General features: G+C 41.2%; 1 protein-coding gene and 1 non-coding gene across 2 annotated transcripts in view; one reads left to right on the forward strand and one right to left on the reverse strand.

Annotated features, from left to right (window-relative positions):
- ZYG11A (zyg-11 family member A, cell cycle regulator) overlaps positions 1-19,337 on the forward strand; it is a 77,182-nt gene that overhangs the window by 18,730 nt on the left and 39,115 nt on the right. The window contains 1 exon segment of the mRNA XM_032844182.1: positions 11,713-12,464. Coding sequence (XP_032700073.1) covers positions 11,713-12,464 — 752 coding nt within the window.
- On the reverse strand, positions 13,268-13,374 carry LOC116859154. The gene has a single exon (XR_004381090.1). It is a non-coding gene; the product is annotated as a U6 spliceosomal RNA (small nuclear RNA).

Below are 19,337 nucleotides of genomic sequence, written 5' to 3' on the forward strand. Positions count from 1 at the left end.
TTTGGTAAAAAGTCTATTCTTTGACCATTGAATGGTCTTGGTAACTTTTTATTTTTTATTCATTTTTACTTTTTTTATTTAAAGATTTTTAAAAAGTAGGTTCCACACCCAACATGGGGCTTAAACTCACAACCCTGAGATCAAGAGTTGCATGCTGTATGGACTGAGCCAGCCAGGTACTCCTGGTCATCCAATTTTTTTTAAAAAAGTGCCAATGGGGTACCTGGCTGGCTCAATCAGAAGAACTTGAGACTCTTGATCTTGGGGGTTGTGAGTTGAAGACCCACATTGCCTATGGAGATTACTTAAAAATAAAATCTTTAAAAAATATATTAGGTGACCATAGAGGCATGGGTTTATTTCTTATTCTCAGTTCTGCTCCATGGAACAATGTGTCTGTCCTTGTTTGTATGACTCTATTACTGCTGCTTTGTAGTAAGTTCTGAAGTTGGAAAGTGCGAGTTTTCCACCTTTGTTCTTTTTAGTATTGTCTTGGCTATTCTGGGTCCTTTATATTTCCGTATGAATTTTAGAACCAGTTAGTCTGGTTTTTATTTTTTTTTCTTTAATAATTTATTTACTTGAGAGAGAGACTGTGCAGAGAGAGCACAAGCAGAGGGAATAGCAGAGAAAGAGGTAGAAGTAGGCTCCCTCTCTTGATCCCAAGAGCTTTTTTTTTTTTTTTTAAGATTTTATTTATTTATTTGACAGACAGAGATCACAAGTAGGCAGAGAGGCAGGCAGGGGGGGTGGGAAGCAGGCTCCCCACTGAGCAGAGAGCCCGATGCGGGGCTTGATCCCAGGGCCCTGGGATCATGACCTGAGCTGAAGACAGAGGCTTTAACCCACTGAGCCAACCAGGCGCCCCTTCCCAGGACCCTTAATGGACTGAGCCACCCAGGCGCCCCTTCCCACGACCCTTAATGGACTGAGCCACCCAGGCACCCATCCCAGTTGGTCAGTTTCTACAAAGAATCCCGCTGTGGGGCACCTGGGTGGCTCAGTCAGTTAGGTGTCCGCTTTCCACTCAGGTCATGATCCCAAGGTCCTGGGATCAAGCCCCACCATCCAGGCACTCTCTCTCTCTCTCTCTTTTTTTAAATACTTTTCAATAGTGTTTTCTAGTTTGTGCATATAAGTTTTACACTTTTATTAAATTTATTTTTTTAAGGGCATATGGGTGGCTCAGTCAGTTAAGCATCTGCCTTCAGCTCATGTCATTATCTTGGGGTCCTGGGATCGAGCCCCACATCAGGCTACTTTCTCAGCGGAGAGTCTGCTTCTTCCTCTCTCTCTTCCTCTCCCTCTGCTTATGCTCTCTCTCTCTAATAAATAAATAAATTCTTTTTTTTTTTTTTAAGATTTTATTTATTTGATTTCACAGAGAGAGATCACAAGCAGGCAGAGAGGCAGGCAGAGAGAGAGACAGAGGAGGAAGCAGGCTCCCCGCTGAGCAGAGAGCCCGATGCGGGACTCGATCCCAGGACCCTGAGATCATGACCTGAGCCGAAGGCAGAGGCTTAACCCACTGAGCCACCCAGGCGCCCTAAATAAATAAATTCTTAAAATATATTTTTTTATTTTTTAAATTTTGTTTTGTTTTTGGTTATTTTGAAAGAGAAATGGGGCGCCTGGGTGGCTCAGTGGGTTAAGCCGCTGCCTTCGGCTCAGGTCGTGATCTCAGGGTCCTAGGATCGAGTCCCGCATCGGGCTCTCTGCTCAGCAGGGAGCCTGCTTCTCTCTCTCTCTCACTCTCTCTCTCTCTGCCTGCCTCTCTGTCTACTTGTGATCTCTCTCTGTCAAATCAATAAATAAAATCTTTAAAAAAAAAAAAAAGAGAGAGAGAGAGCGCGCACGGGCACATGCTCTTGAGGGGGGAGGGGGAGAGTAAAGGAGAGGGGGAGAGAGAAAATCCCAAGCAGGGATTTGATGTAGGACTCGATCTCTTGACCCTGAGATCATGACCTGAGCTGAAATCAAGAGTTGGACACTTAATGACTGTGCCTCATAGGCACCTCAGTATTTTATTCTTTTAATGCTATTTTACATAAAATTCCTTCCTTCCTTTCTTCCTTCCTTCCTTCCTTCCTTTCTTGATTTTATTTATTTATTTGAGAGAGAGAAAGAGTATGAGCAGGGGGAGGGGCAGAGAGTGAGGGGGGAGCCCGACTCTGGACTCCATCCCAGGGCACTGGGATCATGACCTGAGACGAGGCAGACGCTTAACGGACTGAGCCACCCGGGCATCCTTGGAATTGCTTTCTTTTCTTTCTTTCTTTTTTTTTTTTTTTTTAAGATTTTATTTCTTTATTTGACAGAGAGAGATCACAAGCAGGCAGAGAGAGAGGAGGAAGCAGGCTCCCTGCCGAGCAGAGAGCCTGATGCCGGGCTCGATCCCAGGACCCTGAGATCATGATCTGAGCCGAAGGCAGCGGCTTAACCCACTGAGCCACCCAGGCGCCCCTGGAATTGCTTTCTTAATTTCATTTTTTTGGATTGTTCATTTTTAGTGTACATAAATACCATCTTATTTATTTATTTATTTATTTATTATTTTTTGAAGATTTTATTTATTTATTTGACAGAGACACAGCAAGAGAGGGAACACAGGCAGAGGGAGAGAGGGAGAAGCAGATTTTCTGCTGAGCAAGGAGCCTGAGGCGGGGCTCGATCCCCCAATCCTGGGATCATGACTTAAGCCGAAGGCAGATGCCTAACAACTGAGCCACCCAGGTGCCCTACCCTTTTTTTTTTTTTTAAATGTAGGCTCCAGGGACGCCTGGGTGGCTCAGTTGGTTGGACGACTGCTTTCAGCTCAGGTCATGATCTCGGAGTCCCGGGATCGAGTCCCGCATCGGGCTCCCAGCTCCACGGGGAGTCTGCTTCTCCCTCTGACCTTCTCCTCACTCATGCTCTCTCTCACTGCCTCTCTTTCAAATAAATAAATAAAATCTTTAAAAAAAAAAAAAAAATAAATGTAGGCTCCACACCTAATGTGGGGCTCGAACTCATAACCCGAAGATTAGAGTCTCATGCTTTACTAACTGAGCCAGCCAGCTTCCCCTACAATTGATTTTTTTTTTTTTTTTATGTTGATCATACATCCTGGAAACTTTCTGAACTCATTAATTCTAATCATTGTTAAAAAAACAAAACAAGGGGCTCCTGGGTGGCTCAGCAGGTTAAAGCCTCTGCCTTCGGCTCAGGTCATGATCCCGGGGTCCTGGGATCGAGCCCTGCATCCGGCTCTCTGCTGAGCAGGGAGCCTGCTTCCTCCTTTCTCTCTGACTGCCTCTCTGCCTACTTGTGATCTCTGTCTGTCAAATAAATAAAATCTTTAAAAAACAAACAAACAAACAAAAAACCAAAACAAAAACAGTGCATTATAGACTAAGCAACCAATCAGCCTGGAGTTCAGTGGCACTAATTGGGGTAGGTTTAGGGTAGGTCCAGGACAGTAGGACTGTGGTTATTCTGCATAGTAAATGCATTCACCCCCTAATCAAAGGTATGTAATATAATGAATTTCATTGTTTTCACCATTAAAAAAAAATTCTAATAGTTGTTTAGTGGATTCCTTAGGATTTGTTATTACAAGATGCCATCATCAGCAATGAACATAGTTCTACTTCTTTCTTTCTGTTTTGGATGCCTTTTATTTAGTTTTCTTGTCCAGTTTCCTGACTAGAGCCTACAATACAGTGTTGAAGTATTGAAGTATTGAAATGGATATGCTTATCTTTTTCCAATCTCAGGGGGAAAGCGTCTAGTCTTTCTTTATTAAGTATGTTAGTTTTGGGGTTTTGGTAGGTGCCCTTAACAGCCTGAGGAGGTTTCCTTCTATTTTAGTTGTTGGACATTTTCATCAGGGAAAGTGTTGGCTTTTTTTTTTTTCATATGTTAAAATGCTCATGGGGGTTTTGTTTTTTGCTCTATTAATATAGTGTATTATGTTAATTCCTTCTTGGATATTAATACAGTCTTGTTTTCCTGGGATAAATCCCACCTGGCCATGGTGTATAACTCTTCTGTATGTTGTTAGATGGTTTGCTGTTATTTGGGTGAGGTTTTTTTTTGGTTTTGTTTTTGTTTTTGAGATTTGCCATTATTTTAAGGATATTGGTCTGTTATATTCTGCTTTTGTGATGTCTTTATGTGGGTTTGGCATCAGGATAATACTGAGTTGGGAGGTGTTCCTTCTGTTTTTTTGGAAGAATTTGTGAAGAATTGTTGTGTATTCTTTAAATGTTTGGTGGATTTCACCAGTGAAGCCCTTGTGGCCTCTTTGTGTGGGTAGGTCTTTGTTTTTTGTTTTTTTTAAGTGATCTCTCTAGGCCCATTGTGGGGCTTGAATTCAACCCTGAGATCAAGAGTTACGAGCTCTACCAAATGAGCCACTGTGTCCCCCCGTGTGGGGAGTTTTTTGGTTTTGTTCTAAGATTTTATTTATTGGACGTCTGGGTGGCTCAGTTGGTTAAGCATCTGACTCTTGATTTTAGCTCATGATCTCAGGGTTGTGAGATCAAGCCCCATATCAGGGTCCGTGTTCAGCGGGGAGTCTGCTTAGGTTTCTCTCTCTCCTTCTCCCTCTGCCCCTCCCTTCTCTGCCCCCCCCCAATAAATAAGTAAAAATCTTCCAAAAATTTTTTCTTTAAATTTGAGAGAGGGAGAACAAGTACCTGTGAGCAGGGGGAGGAGCAGAGGGAGAGACGCCCCCTTTTTAAAAGATTTTGTTTTTATTTATTTGTCAGAGAGAGCGAGTGCTACCACAAGTAGGGGGAGAAGCAGGCAGAGAGAGAAGCAGGCTTCCCTTTTCGGAAGGAGCCCGATGTAGAACTTGATCCCAGGAACCTGGGATCATGACCTGAGCCGAAGGCAGATGTTTAACCAACTGATCCACCCAGGTGCCCCAGTTAGCCTGATTTTTTTTAAAAAAGATTTTACTTATTTATTTATTTGAGAGAGAGAGAGAGTGAGCACAAGAAGCGGGAGGGTCACAGGCTGAAGCAGACTCCCTGCCGAGCAGAGAGCCTGACAGGGGGCTTGATCCCAGGACTCGGGATCATGACCTGAGCCAAAGGCAGGAGCCCAACCCACTGAGACAGCCAGGTGCCCCAGTTAGTCTGATTTTTATAGATCTTTTCAAAGAACCAGCTTTTCGTTTTGTTGATTTTTTTTCTATTGATTTCTGTTGATTTTACATTTTCAATTTCATTGATTTATGTTTTAATTATTTTTCTTCTGCTTACTTTGGACTTAATTTGTTCATTTTCAAGTTTCCTAAGATGGAAACTTAGATGATTGATTTTAGATCTTTCTTTTCTAATGTATGTATTCAGAACTATAACTTTCCCTCTAAGCACTGATTTCACTTTATCCCACAAATTTTGATAAGTTGTATCTTAATGTAGTTCAACATTGGGGCTGCCTGGGTGGCTCAGTGGGTTAAGCCTCTGCCTTCAGCTCAGGTCATGATCTCGGGGTCCTGGCATTGAGTCCTACATCAGGCTCTCTGCTAGGCAGGGAGCCTGCTTCCTCCTCTCTCTTTCTCTCTCTACTTGTGATCTCTCTCTGTCAAATAAATAAAATCTTAAAAAAAAAAAGTGTAGTTCAACATTTAAAATTTCTCTTGAGATTTCTTCCTTGATCCATATGTTTATTTAGAAGTATGTTGCTTATGGGTTGCCTGGGTGGCTCAGTCGTTAAGTGTCTTCCTTTGGCTAGGGCATGATGCCAGGGTACTGGGATCGAGCTCCGCATCAGGCTCCTCCACTCAGCGGGAAGTCTGCTTTCCCTCTCCACTCCCAGTTTGTGTTTCTGCTCTCGCTGTGTCTCTTTCCTTCAAATAAATAAATAAATAAAATCTTAAAAAAAAAAAAAAGACATATATTGCTTCATCTCCATATATTTGGGGATTTTCCAGTTACTTTTTTCCAAGAAACCATGGTGGTTTGTTATGTAGAGTTTTTCCAGTCTGGATTTTGCCATTGTTTGACAGTGCTATGATTTTTGACTGTTCCTTTGATTCGTGTAATTCTTCCAAATTGGAAGTAGATGTAGAGGCTTCATCAGATTCAGGTTTGATGTTTTTGGTAGGGCCCTATACTTCCTTAAGGGGGCTAATTAAGTTTGGTTGTCTGGTTTTGTGACTTAGGTGGCCATAAATAAGCATTGCGTAGGTTCATTAAATCATAGAGGATTTTTGTAGCTTTGACTTTTAGTATTAATTACTCTTGACCTTTCTGATTTAGAGTATTTCATTTTCCTTTTTTTTTTTTTTAACGATTTTATTTATTTATCTGACAGAGGGAGAGAGGGCACATGCAGTGGGGGAGCAGCAGGCAAAGGGGAGAACAGCAGGCAGAGGGAGAAGCAGGCTCCCCACCAAGCAAAGATCCCGACGCAGGACTCGATCCCAGGACCCTGGGATCATGACCTGAGCTGAAGGCAGACACTTAACTGACTGAGCCACCCATGTGTCCTGAGTATTTCATTTTTCTGTATACCCCCCCACCCACCTTGTATCATGGTTTACTCTTCCACAATTTCCTTTGTATGCTGTTGTTTTCTGTATGTACCTTAAGTGTTCTGTGTTCCTTGAGGTTCCATCTTGGGTACTCATCTGACTTTGAACATTCTGTAGGTCTTTTTTTTCTTTAGCTACCACTGCTACTCTGATTCCCCTGAGTTCCCAGCACAGTACTCAGAACCACATATCCAGGATGTGTCCTGTGTATACTGTACTTCTTTTCTGAGCTGTTCAGTCATCATATTCTGCTTCTGGTTTTCATCTACCTCAGTGGCTGCTGCTAATCTGTCTCCTTATCCAGCTTCTTTGAAAGGCAGAACAAATTAAGGTGTAAGAGTTCTGGTTCTGGTGTGAGACCATTTGGATTTGTACACTCTCGTGACTATTTGGTATGTTTTCATGGGCCAGTTACTTAACTTTCCTGTGCTTCAACTCATCTGTAAAATGTGACTAATAATAATCCCTTCCTCATTGGGTTTTAGGAGCATTTAGAGAGTTTAATGTATCTAGAATGTTTAGAACATTCAACAGCTGTTATTTGCTATTATGACTTACTCCTCATTCTATTGACCTTAAATGTAGATGTTTTCAGTACTTCGTCCTTGCTCCTTCTCTCTCTCTCTTTTTTTTTTTTTTTTTTTTAAGATTTCATTTATTTATTTGACAGAGAGAGATCCCAAGTAGGCAGAGAGGCAGGCAGAGAGAGAGGGAGAAGCAGGCTCCCTTGCCGAGCAGAGAGCCCGATGCGGGGCTCGATCCCAGGACCCTGAGATCATGACCCGGGCCGAAGGCAGAGGCTTAACCCACTGAGCCACCCAGGCGCCCCGCTCCTTCTCTTTCATTCCCATATCTTCCATCCCATAGCTTTAAAAATTTTTTAAATTTATTTTTATTTTTTATTTTATTTTTTAAAAGATTTTATTTATTTGACAGACAGAGATCACAAGTAGGCAGAGAGGCAGGCAGAGAGAGAGGAAAGCAGGCTCCCCACTGAGCAGAGACCGATGCAGGGCTCGATGCCAGGACCCTGAGATCATGACCTGAGCCAAAGGCAGAGGCTTTAACCCACTGAGGCACCCAGGTGCTCCTCCCTTATCTTTAAATACTGTCTCTATGCCAGTTAATTCCAAGTGTTTATCCTTAAGTCTCATAGGTTTAAACTCTATAGAATTTAGAATACTTCAGCTGATCTTTCGGGGAATCCTGAAGGTGGAACTACTACTAGATCTGTGTAAATTTGGGCTGTGAGGACTGGACCTTTATACCTCCCAACTCAGTTTTGGATATGGGTCTGCATGGGAAATGGTGTGAACTTGGGTAGGGCAATTCTTTTCAGCTAATATCCCATAGATGAGGGCTGTTGGCTGGTGGCACTCCCTGCAGTCCTATCTAGTATTAAGTCCTTTGTTCCTATAAAGCATCTAGGTTTTCTGTTACAATAGCTGCTATACTGCCGTTTCCCCCATCTCCAAAATGACTTGGCCATATACGTCCTGTTCAGTGACTTAGGAAGAGTCATTTTTCATTTTTCATTTTTCTCTCCTTGGTTCTGTTGAAACATTTTCTGCTTTCCAAAATACCTATCTCGAACATTCTTTTTCCTCTTAGCTCCTATCAATGACATCTTTCTCTTTTCTCTCGTGACCTCACAGGTGCCCTCCATTTTTTTTTTTCTTTAAAGATTTTATTTATTTATTTCACAGACAGAGTTCACAAATAGGCAGAGAGGCAGGCAGAGGGGTGGGGGGAGGCAGGCTCCCTGCTGAGCAGAGAGCCCAATGCGGGGCTCTATCCCAGGACCCTGAGATCATGACCCAAGCCAAAGGCAGAGGCTTTAACCCACTGAGCCACCCAGGCGCCCCGGTGCCCTCCATTTTTGCCCCTTGCCAAGCTCTGCCACATAGCAAACAACCCTCTTAACAGATCCAGCCACACCTTCTGTCACCCTTGAAAGGCTTCTCCTTGTACTTAGGATGAAATGTCAGTGCTTTGCCCTGGTCTGCAAGATCTGACTTTTGCTTCTGTCTCTAATCTCTCAGCTGCTGGTATCCCCTTCCTCAGCTGTGCTTTAGCTTCATTGGTTTCCTCTCATTTCACAGAAAAAGCCTACTTGTTTCCCATATCAGGACTTTAGCTCTTCCTTCCATCTAGAATGACAGTGACCTTTATCTTTTATGTCCTTTAGGTCTTAGCTTAAAACATCACTTCCTTGAACTCCACAGAGAGACAGAAGATTTTTGCCATCCTTTTTTCTTTCCTTACCCTGTATTATGTTCTTGTTTCCTTTAGAACACTTGCAATTTTTTAAGTTTTTATTTAAATTCCATTTGTTAACATACAGTGTCATATTAGTTTCAGGTGTACAGTTTAGTGATTAAACACTTCTTACATCGCCCAGTGCTCATCACAAGTGCCCTCCTTAATCCCCAGTCCGTATTTATAATCTTTCCACACCTTTCCCCTGGTAGCCATCATTTTGTTTTCTATAGTTAAGAGTCTGTTTCTTTTTTTTTCTTTTCTTTTTCCTTTTGTTTCTTTTGAGAGAGAGAAAGATAGAGAATCCCAAGTATGCTCCCCACCCAGGGCTAGCCTGCCATGGGAATTGATCTCATGCCTGAGATCACGACCTGACAACCTGAGCCAAAATCAAGAGCTGGACACTCTGCTGAGCCACCCAGCTGTCGCAAAAATCTTTTTCTTGGTTTGCCTCTCCTTTTTCCCTTTTGCTCTTTTGTTTTGTTTCTTAAATTCCACATATAAGTGAAATCTTTTGGTATTTGTCTTCATATTTGTATTCGTATTCATATTGCTTAGCATAATACTTTGGAGCTCCACCTATGTTGTTGCAGATAGTAAGATTTCATTCTTTTTTTATGGCTGAGTAATATTCCTGTGTGTGTGTGTGTGTGTGTACACGTACATATATGTATACGTACATACATACCTCCTCTTCTTTTCCCATTTATCAGTCGATGGACACTTGGGCTGTTTCCATAATTTGGCTCTTGTTGATAATGCTGCTATAAACATCAGGGGGCATGTATCCTGTTGAATTAGTATTTTTGTATTCTTTGGGTAAATACCTAGCAGTGTGGTTGCTGAATCATAGGGTAGTTCTATTTTTAACTCACTGCATTTTTTTCCGCACTATATATATATATATATTTTTAAAGATTATTTATTTATTTATTTGACAGAGAGAGAGATCACAAAGCAGGCAGAGAGGCAGGCAGAGAGAGAGGAGGAAGCAGGCTCCCCGCTGAGCAGAGAGCCCGATGCGGGGCTCGATCCCAGGACCCCGAGACCACGACCCGAGCCGAAGGCAGCGGCTTAACCCACTGAGCCACCCAGGCGCCCCTCCGCACTATATTTTTGATGTTAGTAGTTTTCTGCTTGTCCAGTGTTCTCCCTCTAAGTTGTAAATAAACTCCATGTTGGGAGAAGCCATGTTTGTCTCATTCACCATTCTTAGCATTTAGCATAGCTAGCACTTCACATATAGCAAACACTCGGGATTTGTTGGATAAATGTATAAATGAATGTACTGAATTCTTCCTCAAAGTCTGAAGTATAGGGACTTCCTTCCTCCTGTCTTGGTGGTGTAACCCAACTTAAACTTAGAAGCTAAGAATCAGCTTATGTACCTTTTTTTTCCCTCTCAGTTCTCCCCCAGTCTGTTCAGCCACCATTTTTTGTCAGCCTTAAACTTTTATCTTGCATTATGAAAACCTTTCTTTTTAAAGATTTTATTTATTTATTTGACAGACAGAGATCACAAGTAGGCAGAGAAGCAGGCAGAGAGAGAGGAGGAAGCAGGCTTCCTGCTGAGCAGAGAGACCGATTCGGGGCTCGATCCCAGGACCCTGGGATCATAACTGGAGCTGAAGGCAGAGGCTTTAACCCAGTGGGCCACCCAGGTGCCCCGCATTATGAAACCCTTTAATAATATCTTGCCCCGTCTCACTCCCACCAAACACCATTCTTATTACTTTATAGTCACATGATTGGTCTTTCTTTTTTTTTAATTTTAAGATTTTATTATTAGAGAGAGAGAATGAGCAGGGGAGGGGCAGAGAAAGAGGGAGAAGCAGACTCCCCTGCTGAGCAGGAAGCCCGGTGGGACTTGATCCCAAGACCTGGGATCATGACCTGAACAAAAAGCAAATACTTAACTGACTGAGCCACTCAGGCGCCCCAGTCTTTCTAAAAATAGAATTGTGACCATTTTTTTTTTTCCTGCTTCAAAATTGAGTTGTCCAATAGGCTAAAAGTTTGAGTTTCCTAGCTTTGTGTACCGGTCCCATCTGCCTTTTCCCTTCCTTTCCACTTTCCTTTGTAGCTTTTATACCACTATGTTCCAATAGTGTTGATCTACTCAGGGTCTTCAAATAACCTGCTGGTCTGTGCCTGCTTGTGTTTGATACCTTCTTCCACCCTTCATAATCTCCCCCCACTCCCCTAAACTTATATTTAGTCTTCAGAACTTTTTCCACAGTTAGTATCATCTGTACTAGTTCAATAGCTGGTGCAAATCACTACTGCATGTAATACACGATTACAGAATTTCTTGTGGTCACAGGAGTTTAATTACCTTTTGTGCCCATTACTTAACACAGGATCTCACACATAGAAGATGCTTAGTAAATCTTTTCTAAGTAAAATCTGGTATAACCCATTTATTTTATAGATGAGAAAAATGAGGCCCACAGAGGTAAGTGACTTATCAGAAGCTGTTGATTAATTTGGTTAGAAGTAATCATTAGTAGTGTTATTTGTATATTATATATCCTGTACTTGTTTACCTATTTTCTTTCTTTCATTTTTTGTTTTGTTTTTTTGTGAACCAGGTTACTATGGACAAAACTATAGGCTCTGGAGTTGAGCTGGTTTTGTTTCCTGATTCTGCCACATATTTTGACTTTGAGCAAGTGACTTAACCTTTTTAAGCTCCAGTTTCCTCAGTTATGTTAGTAATAATAATAGCATTACAGTATTATTATGGCATTATAAAGAATAAATGAAGTAGTCTGAGTAAAGGGTTTAGAAGAATGCTTGGCACAAAGTAAGCAGTAAATATAGTCACTGTTACTATTAGCATCCATCATTGTTCATTGGCCACAATGCCTCCTGGAAAAGGCATGAGATTTAGTTGTTATTACAAGCTGGTTTTGGTTCTCTTATAGGCAAGCTGACTGATAGAACAGCAAGCATTTTCCAAGGCAACCAAATGAAACTGAAGCTGGTCAATATTCAAAAAGCTAAAATCTCAGCAGCTGCATTCACCAAAGCCTTCTGCCATCACAGAGTCATTGAGCTAGATGCCACTGCCGTGCACACTGACCTCCCAATCCCAGACATCATAAGTGGACTCTGCAGCAATAGCTGGATCCAGCAAAACCTTCGGTGTCTCCTGTTGGACTCTGCAAGCATCCCTCGAGATTCAAGACTGCTATTCTTTGGTCAGCTCACTGGTCTTCGCATTTTAAGTGTTTTCAATGTTTGTTTTCATAGTGAAGACCTGGCTAATGTTGCTCAGTTACCAAAACTGGAAAGCTTGGATATCTCCAATACTCTGGTCACTAACATCTCTGCACTCCTTATGTGTAAGGATCGACTCAAATCTCTGACAATGCACTATCTGAAATGTCTGACTATGACCAAACCACAAATTCTTGCAGTTATTAGAGAACTTAAATGTCTGCTTCACCTTGATATTTCTGATCACAGGCAACTCAAATCAGATTTAGCTTTTCATTTGCTGCAGCAAAAGGATATTCTGCCCCATATTGTGTCACTGGATATTTCAGGGGGCAGTTGCATCACCGATGGAGCTGTAGAACTGTTTATACGGCAGCGGCCTGCGATGCAGTTTGTGGGACTGTTGGCTACGGATGCTGGTTATTCTGACTTCTTTACTGCAAAGCAAGGCTTGAGGGTTTGTTTTCATCTGCTATAAGTTTGTTTCCTTTGTTCAGAACTTTATTAGGCTTTTGTTTTATATAAGAATGTACATGAGGCATTAGGGTTACAGAGACAGATAAAAAATCCTTAAGGAGCTTAACAATAATTACTGTGTAGGTACCATGTGGTAGGTTCTGGAAATTTGGCCTTAAACAAGATACGGTCCTGGCTGCCAGGTCTTCTAGTCTAGTTTGGTATGATAAGTATAGCCATTTATACATTCCTTCCTATGTACCAGATGTCACGTTGTGCACGTTGTTTTCCTCTTTAATCTTTCCATTTTACAGATGAGGATTTGGAAGCTCAGAGGTTAAATAATCATATAACTACGTATTAAATGGTAGAGCTAGGACTTGTATCCAAGTCTTTGTGACTCTAAAACTTGTGTTGTTTACCTCTAATAACAGCTAAATAAAATTAGTAAGGTGGGTGATCAACATTTTTGGTAAAGGTATAAGAGAAAACAATTTTGAAAAGGTTCTTTAAAAAAGTTTTGACAGGGCTTCTGGGTAGCTCAGTTGGTTAGGTGTCTAACTCTTGATTTTGGCTGATGTCATGATCTCAGGGTTGTGGGATCGAGCCCTGTGTCAGGCTCCGTGCTCAGTGGGGAATCTGCTTGAGATTCTCCCTCCCCCGCTCTGCCTTTCCTCCCACTGGCACACTCACGTTTGTGCTTATTGTATCTCTCTCAGATAAACAAATCCTTAAGAAAAAAAAGTATTGAACATTGCCAGAATAAGTTTATAACCAATCATGGTGCTATTTATTTTTATTTTTTAAAATGTGAAATGCTTTATAAATTTGCATATTATCCTTTTGTAGGGGCCATGCCGATCTTCCCTGTATTGTTCCAGTTTTAGTATATGTACTGCTGAAGCAAGCACTCATGGTGCTGTTTTTAGAACAGCATATACTTAAATATTTATGTTTCAGAATATTTTTTCTTTCTTTTTTTTTTTTAAAGATTTATTTATTTATTTATTTGACAGACAGAGATCACAAGTAGGCAGAGAGGCAGGCAGAGAGAGAGGGGGAAGCAGGCTCCCCGCCAAGCAGAGAGCCTGATGTGGGGCTCCATCCCAGGATGCTTGGATCGTGACCTGAGCCGAAGGCAGAGGCTTTAACCCACTGAGCCACCCAGGTGCCCCGAATATTTCTTTTTTCAAACAATGGTTCTCTGCCTTGGTTGTACATTCTAATCACTTTGGACGTATTGAAATGTACTGATGCCTGTGTCTGATCTCCCGGAGATTCTAATTTAATTGGTTTGGGACTTGGCATGGGCATCAAGATTTTGAAAGTTCCCAGGTAATTCTAATGTGCAGCAAAGGTTCAGAACCACTGGTTTAAAATGCTTTGTAATTACACCATATGTAATTCCTTCTAGGGTGAGAGAGTAAAATGATTTCCCAATCATTAATTTATATTTATTTATTTGTTTGTTTATTTGTTTATTTGCTTACTTACTGTGACCAGCATGGGGCCCAACTCACAGCCCAAAGATCAAGAGTCATGTGCTCCATCGACTGAGCCATTGGGGTGCCCCAGTTGTTTTCACATTTTTATCCCATCCCCCCATAAAAGGTCTCTCACATAAATTACTGGACAAGCCTACTGGTGCAGAAGCATAGTGACAGAGAAAAATCAGCCCTCAATAAAACATGTCTGTTCTTCAGGTAGTAGTGATGTTTACAGAGTGATAGAATATGAGCTGGTGACCTTCATGCAGCATAAATATGTGTGCCATCTCATGTGTAATCTCTTTAGACCCAGCCTTGTTCTTCTTCAGTGCCTCTTCTTGGCATTGGTACTGGATTTTATTACCAGTTCTCATCAGAATCCTTTGGGGAATGGGACGCTTCTGCTTTTGTTTCTTGGCCAAGAATTGCTTGATCCTGAAAGTCTTGTGAGAAGACATAGCAAAGGGTAGTCAGCCGCACACACCACAATGGTGTAGAAAAGGAGAGAGCTGTTTTCACATTTTTATTCTTTTGATGAAAATAGCAATTGTATTTTGGAGTCCTTTTATACTTTTTATTTAATTAATTAATTTATTTTTAAATATTTTTTATTTATTTAACACAGAGAGAGAGAGAAAGATCACAAGTACGCAGAGAGGCAGGCAGAGAGAGGGGAAGCAGGCCTCCCGCTGAGCAGAGAGCCTGATGCAGGGCTCGATCCCAGGACCCTGAGATCATGACCCGAGCCCAAGGCAGAGGCTTAACCCACTGAGCCACCCAGGTGCCCCAAGAGTCCTTTTATATTTTTAAAAAATATTTTGTTTATTTTAGAGAACACACGTGAGTGGGGGAACGTGAGTGGGGGAAAGGGCAGAGGAAGAGAATATCTAAGCAGACTCCCACTGAGCGTGGAGCCCTACACAGGCCTCAATATCATGACCCGTGAGATCAGGATCTGAGCTGAAATGAAGAGTCTGACACTCAACTAACTGAATCACCCAGGAGCCCATGAAGTCCTTTTAATTTTCTTTTTCTTTCTTTCTTTCTTTTTTTTTTTTTTAAAGAGTGGGGTTTGTTTGGTTTTTTTTTTAAAGATCTTATTTATTTATTTGACGGACAGAGATCACAAGTAGGCAGAGAGGCAGGCAGAGAGAGAGGAGGAAGCAGGCTCCCTGCCGAGCAGAGAGCCCGATGCGGGGCTCGATCCCAGAACCCTGAGATCATGACCTGAGCCGAAGGCAGAGGCTTAACGCACTGACCCACCCAGGTGCCCCAGTCCTTTTAATTTTCTAGCATGTCTAATGAAGCTGGAAACCATCAGTTACATTATTAGGCTTGAATAGAGATAATAATGGGAACTTTCAGATTAAGCATGTAGAGCATTGTTTACCAGGAGTGTGTGTACATAGGCCTGTTTAAGATTAATAGCATTTAGGGTCTCAGTGATAAAAAGACTGCAGCAATTGGCGGAATAATTGTTTTTTAGCACATAAACTGTTGGTATATGCAATAATATGGGACAAATGCTGGAATATTCTATAGACGGATTATGCATGTAGTTAAGATACTGTTAGAGTGGGTATACCAAAAGAAAATGGGAAGCTGTGTTTCAGTAAACTTACCTGGTATACATGTAAGTTTAGTTTATTTTGAAAATTTCAAATTAGGTATCATACACAGTGTTAGATATTGTTGAGATGGAGAGGAGAGACGGCAATTCTCCCACTACTAAGAAACTCCAAAGATCTTAAGCCAGCCTTATGGGGAGTGTAAGGTATGGCAAATTTAAAAGGTATGTTTCAGGGGCGCTTGGGTGGCTCAGACAGTTAAGCATCTGCCTTCGACTCAAGTTATGGTCCCAGGGTCTCCACAACTGGCTTCCTGCTCAGCAGGAAGCCTGCTTCTCCCTCTTCCACTCCCCCTGCTTGTGTTCCCTCTCTTGCTGCATCTCTGTTTTATATAAATAAATAAAATCTTTTTTTTTTTTAAAGATTTTATTTATTTATTTGACAGACAGAGATCACAAGTAGATGGAGAGGCAGGCAGAGAGAGAGAGAGAGAGAGAGAGGGAAGCAGGCTACCTGCTGAGCAGAGAGCCCGATGCGGGACTCGATCCCAGGACCCTGAGATCGTGACCTGAGCCGAAGGCAGCGGCTTAACCCACTGAGCCACCCAGGCGCCCTAAATAAAAAAAATCTTAAAAAAAGAAAGGTATGTTTCAGGAAACATTTTATTTAATGGAAATATGTTTGAGGTCAGATGCAAAGTATACTAAGTATCTTAGTGTTTGAGCTGATCAAAAATTTGCTTACAGGGACGTCTCGGTGGTTCAGTCAGTTCAGTGTCTGCCTTCAGCTCAGGTCATGATCCCCGGGTCCTGGGACTGAGTTCCACCGGGCTCCATGCTCTTGTCGGGGTGTCTGCTTTTCTCTTCTGCCTGTCTCTCCCCGTGCTTGTGCTCTCTTCCTCTGGCAAATAAATAAAATCTTTAAGAAAAATTTGCTTACATTTAACATGGATAAAATTAAATGTCAGCAAAGACTTCAAAGACAACAGATACTTATTCACCTCAAATTAGAATGGGCAACATATACTTAATTCCTTTAACATAGGCAGAAGCAGGGGTGGGCACCTGGCTGGCTTAGTCAGTAGAGCATACAACTCTTGATCTCAGGGTCATGAGTTTAAGCCCCACCTTGAATGTGGGAACCTACTTAAGAAAATAAAAATAAAAAATAAAATGCGCACAAAGGATACCCTACATTAGTATTAAAAGCCATGCAAAATCTTCATTTGGTAGGAAATCCTTGATCCATTGGTGGGGTGTGGCAAGAATCCCTTCTGAAGATTGTTGTGTAATGGCATCTGCAGGAAGCCAAGGAGAAGAAAGGGGGAGGCAATAGCTGTCTGGTCTTCTACTTGGTCTTGCTGTGGCTTCTCCTTTGTTCCTTTTCAGGTCTTACATCTGGATGATCATAAAGCTTTTAAAAATTTTAGAATATATCCATTATTTAGATTCTTAACATGTAGGTCCTTGGGCAGTTAAACAATGTATAGTGTTTAAAAATTGTTTTGAAATAATTTTTAACTTGTGGGTCATTAATTTTAAACATTTGCCACATTTGTTGTGTCATATCCTCTTTCTACATACAATTTTTTTCTGAACCATTCAAGAGTAGCTTACATATATCATGCCCCTCTAGCCCTTAATGCTTGATTTTGTATTTTCTGAGAGCAGTGATGTTCTCTTTAATAGCTACCATGCAGTTATCAGATTTCAGGAAGTTTAACATTGCATCAATACTGTACATAATCTTACTGTACATATTTACAGTGTTGATTATCCCAATAATGCCCTCTGTAAAATATTTTTCCTCTTAGGCCAGGGTCAGTTTTGCATTCATTTGTCATGATCCCTTGTAATTTAATCCAGAAGAATTCTTAGTCCTTCTGTCCTTTGTCACATTGATATTTATGAGGAATACAGACTAGCTTTGTTTTGTTGACTTTTTTGAAGAATAGAATGTTCCTTATTTTGGGTTTGGTCTGATGTTTCCTTATAATCTGGTTCTTCGTCTTTGGCCACAATTCTGTGTGAAAGGTGTTGCGTCAGTCTCAAGAATATCAATTCTGAAGCGTACAGTGCCCCTCATTAGTCATTTTTCTTTTTATCATGTAGTGAAAAGTATTGAGCAGATATTAGATAAAATGTCTAGTGTAGATAAAATGCTATCTACATAGTATTGTATTGTTTCTACACTATATATAGGTAATTTTTTTTTTCTCTTGCAAGTAGTAAGTGATATATAAGGTAGTTGAAGACCATGCAAATATCCTGGTCCTCATCAAATTTACTAATCTGGATTTAGCATCCACTGAAGATTTTTACCTGAACCAGTCTTTACTGGAATTGTTACAAAGTAATGATTTTCCAACTCTGGCCCTCCTTTCTACATTTAGTAGTAGGCTTCCTACCATAAGGAAGAACCCTGCCTTCTTCTATGTCTAACCTATTGTCAGTATGAACTCATTGCCTCTCGTTGTTTTCAGGGGTTTACCATTCATTACTGTCCTTAATTACTTTGATGCTCAGTTTGTTACAGATTGGCCAATGAGAGCTCCTTCATACCGGCTCCTGTATTATCTTTTACATGTTCCCATTCTTATAATCATTGATATTATTTTGAGTACTTCCTTACTTTCTAGCACATTGGTGTTCTAGGTCTGCTACACTTCCCTGTTTTAGCCCTTCTGACATTTCCACTAGGGGCCCTGGTTCCTTTTATTAAGAAGCTAGTATTTGAATACTGGGTATGCTCATTGTTGTTGGTACACTTTGTTTTTAAGTCCTTTCTGCAAACAGGGCTAAGAGATACATGAAATAAGCTTAAAAATAATACTTGTAGGGTGTCTCAATGGCTCAGTTGGTTAAGTGACTGCCTTTGGGGGCGCCTGGATGGCTCAGTGGGCTAAGCCTCTGCCTTCGGCTCAGGTCATGATCTTAGGGTCCTGGGATTGAACCCCATCAGGCTCTCTGCTCAGCAGGGAGCCTGCTTCCTCCCCTCCCCTTCCTGCCTCTCTACCTACTTGTGATCTCTCTTTTCTGTGTCAAATAAATAAATAAATAAATAAATCCTTTAAAAAAAAAAAAAAAAGTGACTGCCCTTGGCCCAGGTCATGATCCTGAAGTCTTGGGATTTGGTTCCGCACTGGGCTCCCTGCTCAGTGTGGAATCTCCTTCTCAAATAAATAAATTTTTAAAATCTTAAAAAAAAAAAACAACAACTTCCAAATGACCATCCTCATGCCATTTTCCTTTGCCTTTCCCCATTGTTTTGTATCTCTTTTCCACAGTGAGAATTTGGTTCTTAGCACCATTGGCACACGTAGAAGAGTTTTCTGAATTGCTATGCTTATAGGGAACCACAAACCTGCTAAAAAGAGTTGATTTGTTTGCAGTTCCTCTTTTCTTTCCTAGACTGAGGGTATAATCAAGATACTAAGCAAATGTATTTAGGTTCTCTTATTTCCTCCTCTTAATACAATATGCAGTAGGCACTTTGCATTTGTTACCTAACAATGTGTCTTGAAAATCACCCCATGTCATTTCATATTTCTCTTCAAACTTTTTTTTTTTTTTTTTTAAAGTAATGTCTTCCCCCAATGTGGGGCTCAAACTCAGGACCCAGAGACCAAGAGTGACATGCTGTACTGACTGACCTGCCAGGTGTCTCTGTATTTCCATCCATTTAAAAAATTTTTTGGATGACAAACTACACATAACATAACATTTAGCATTTTAAGTTTAAGATGGTAAATGTACAGTTCAGTGATATTAAATACCTTCATGAAGTTGTGCAGTCATCACCACCATCCATCTCCATAGA

Source organism: Lontra canadensis, unplaced genomic scaffold (genome assembly GCF_010015895.1).
Source record: "Lontra canadensis isolate GAN:19392208 unplaced genomic scaffold, GSC_riverotter_1.0 scaffold148, whole genome shotgun sequence".
NCBI lineage: Eukaryota > Metazoa > Chordata > Mammalia > Carnivora > Mustelidae > Lontra > Lontra canadensis.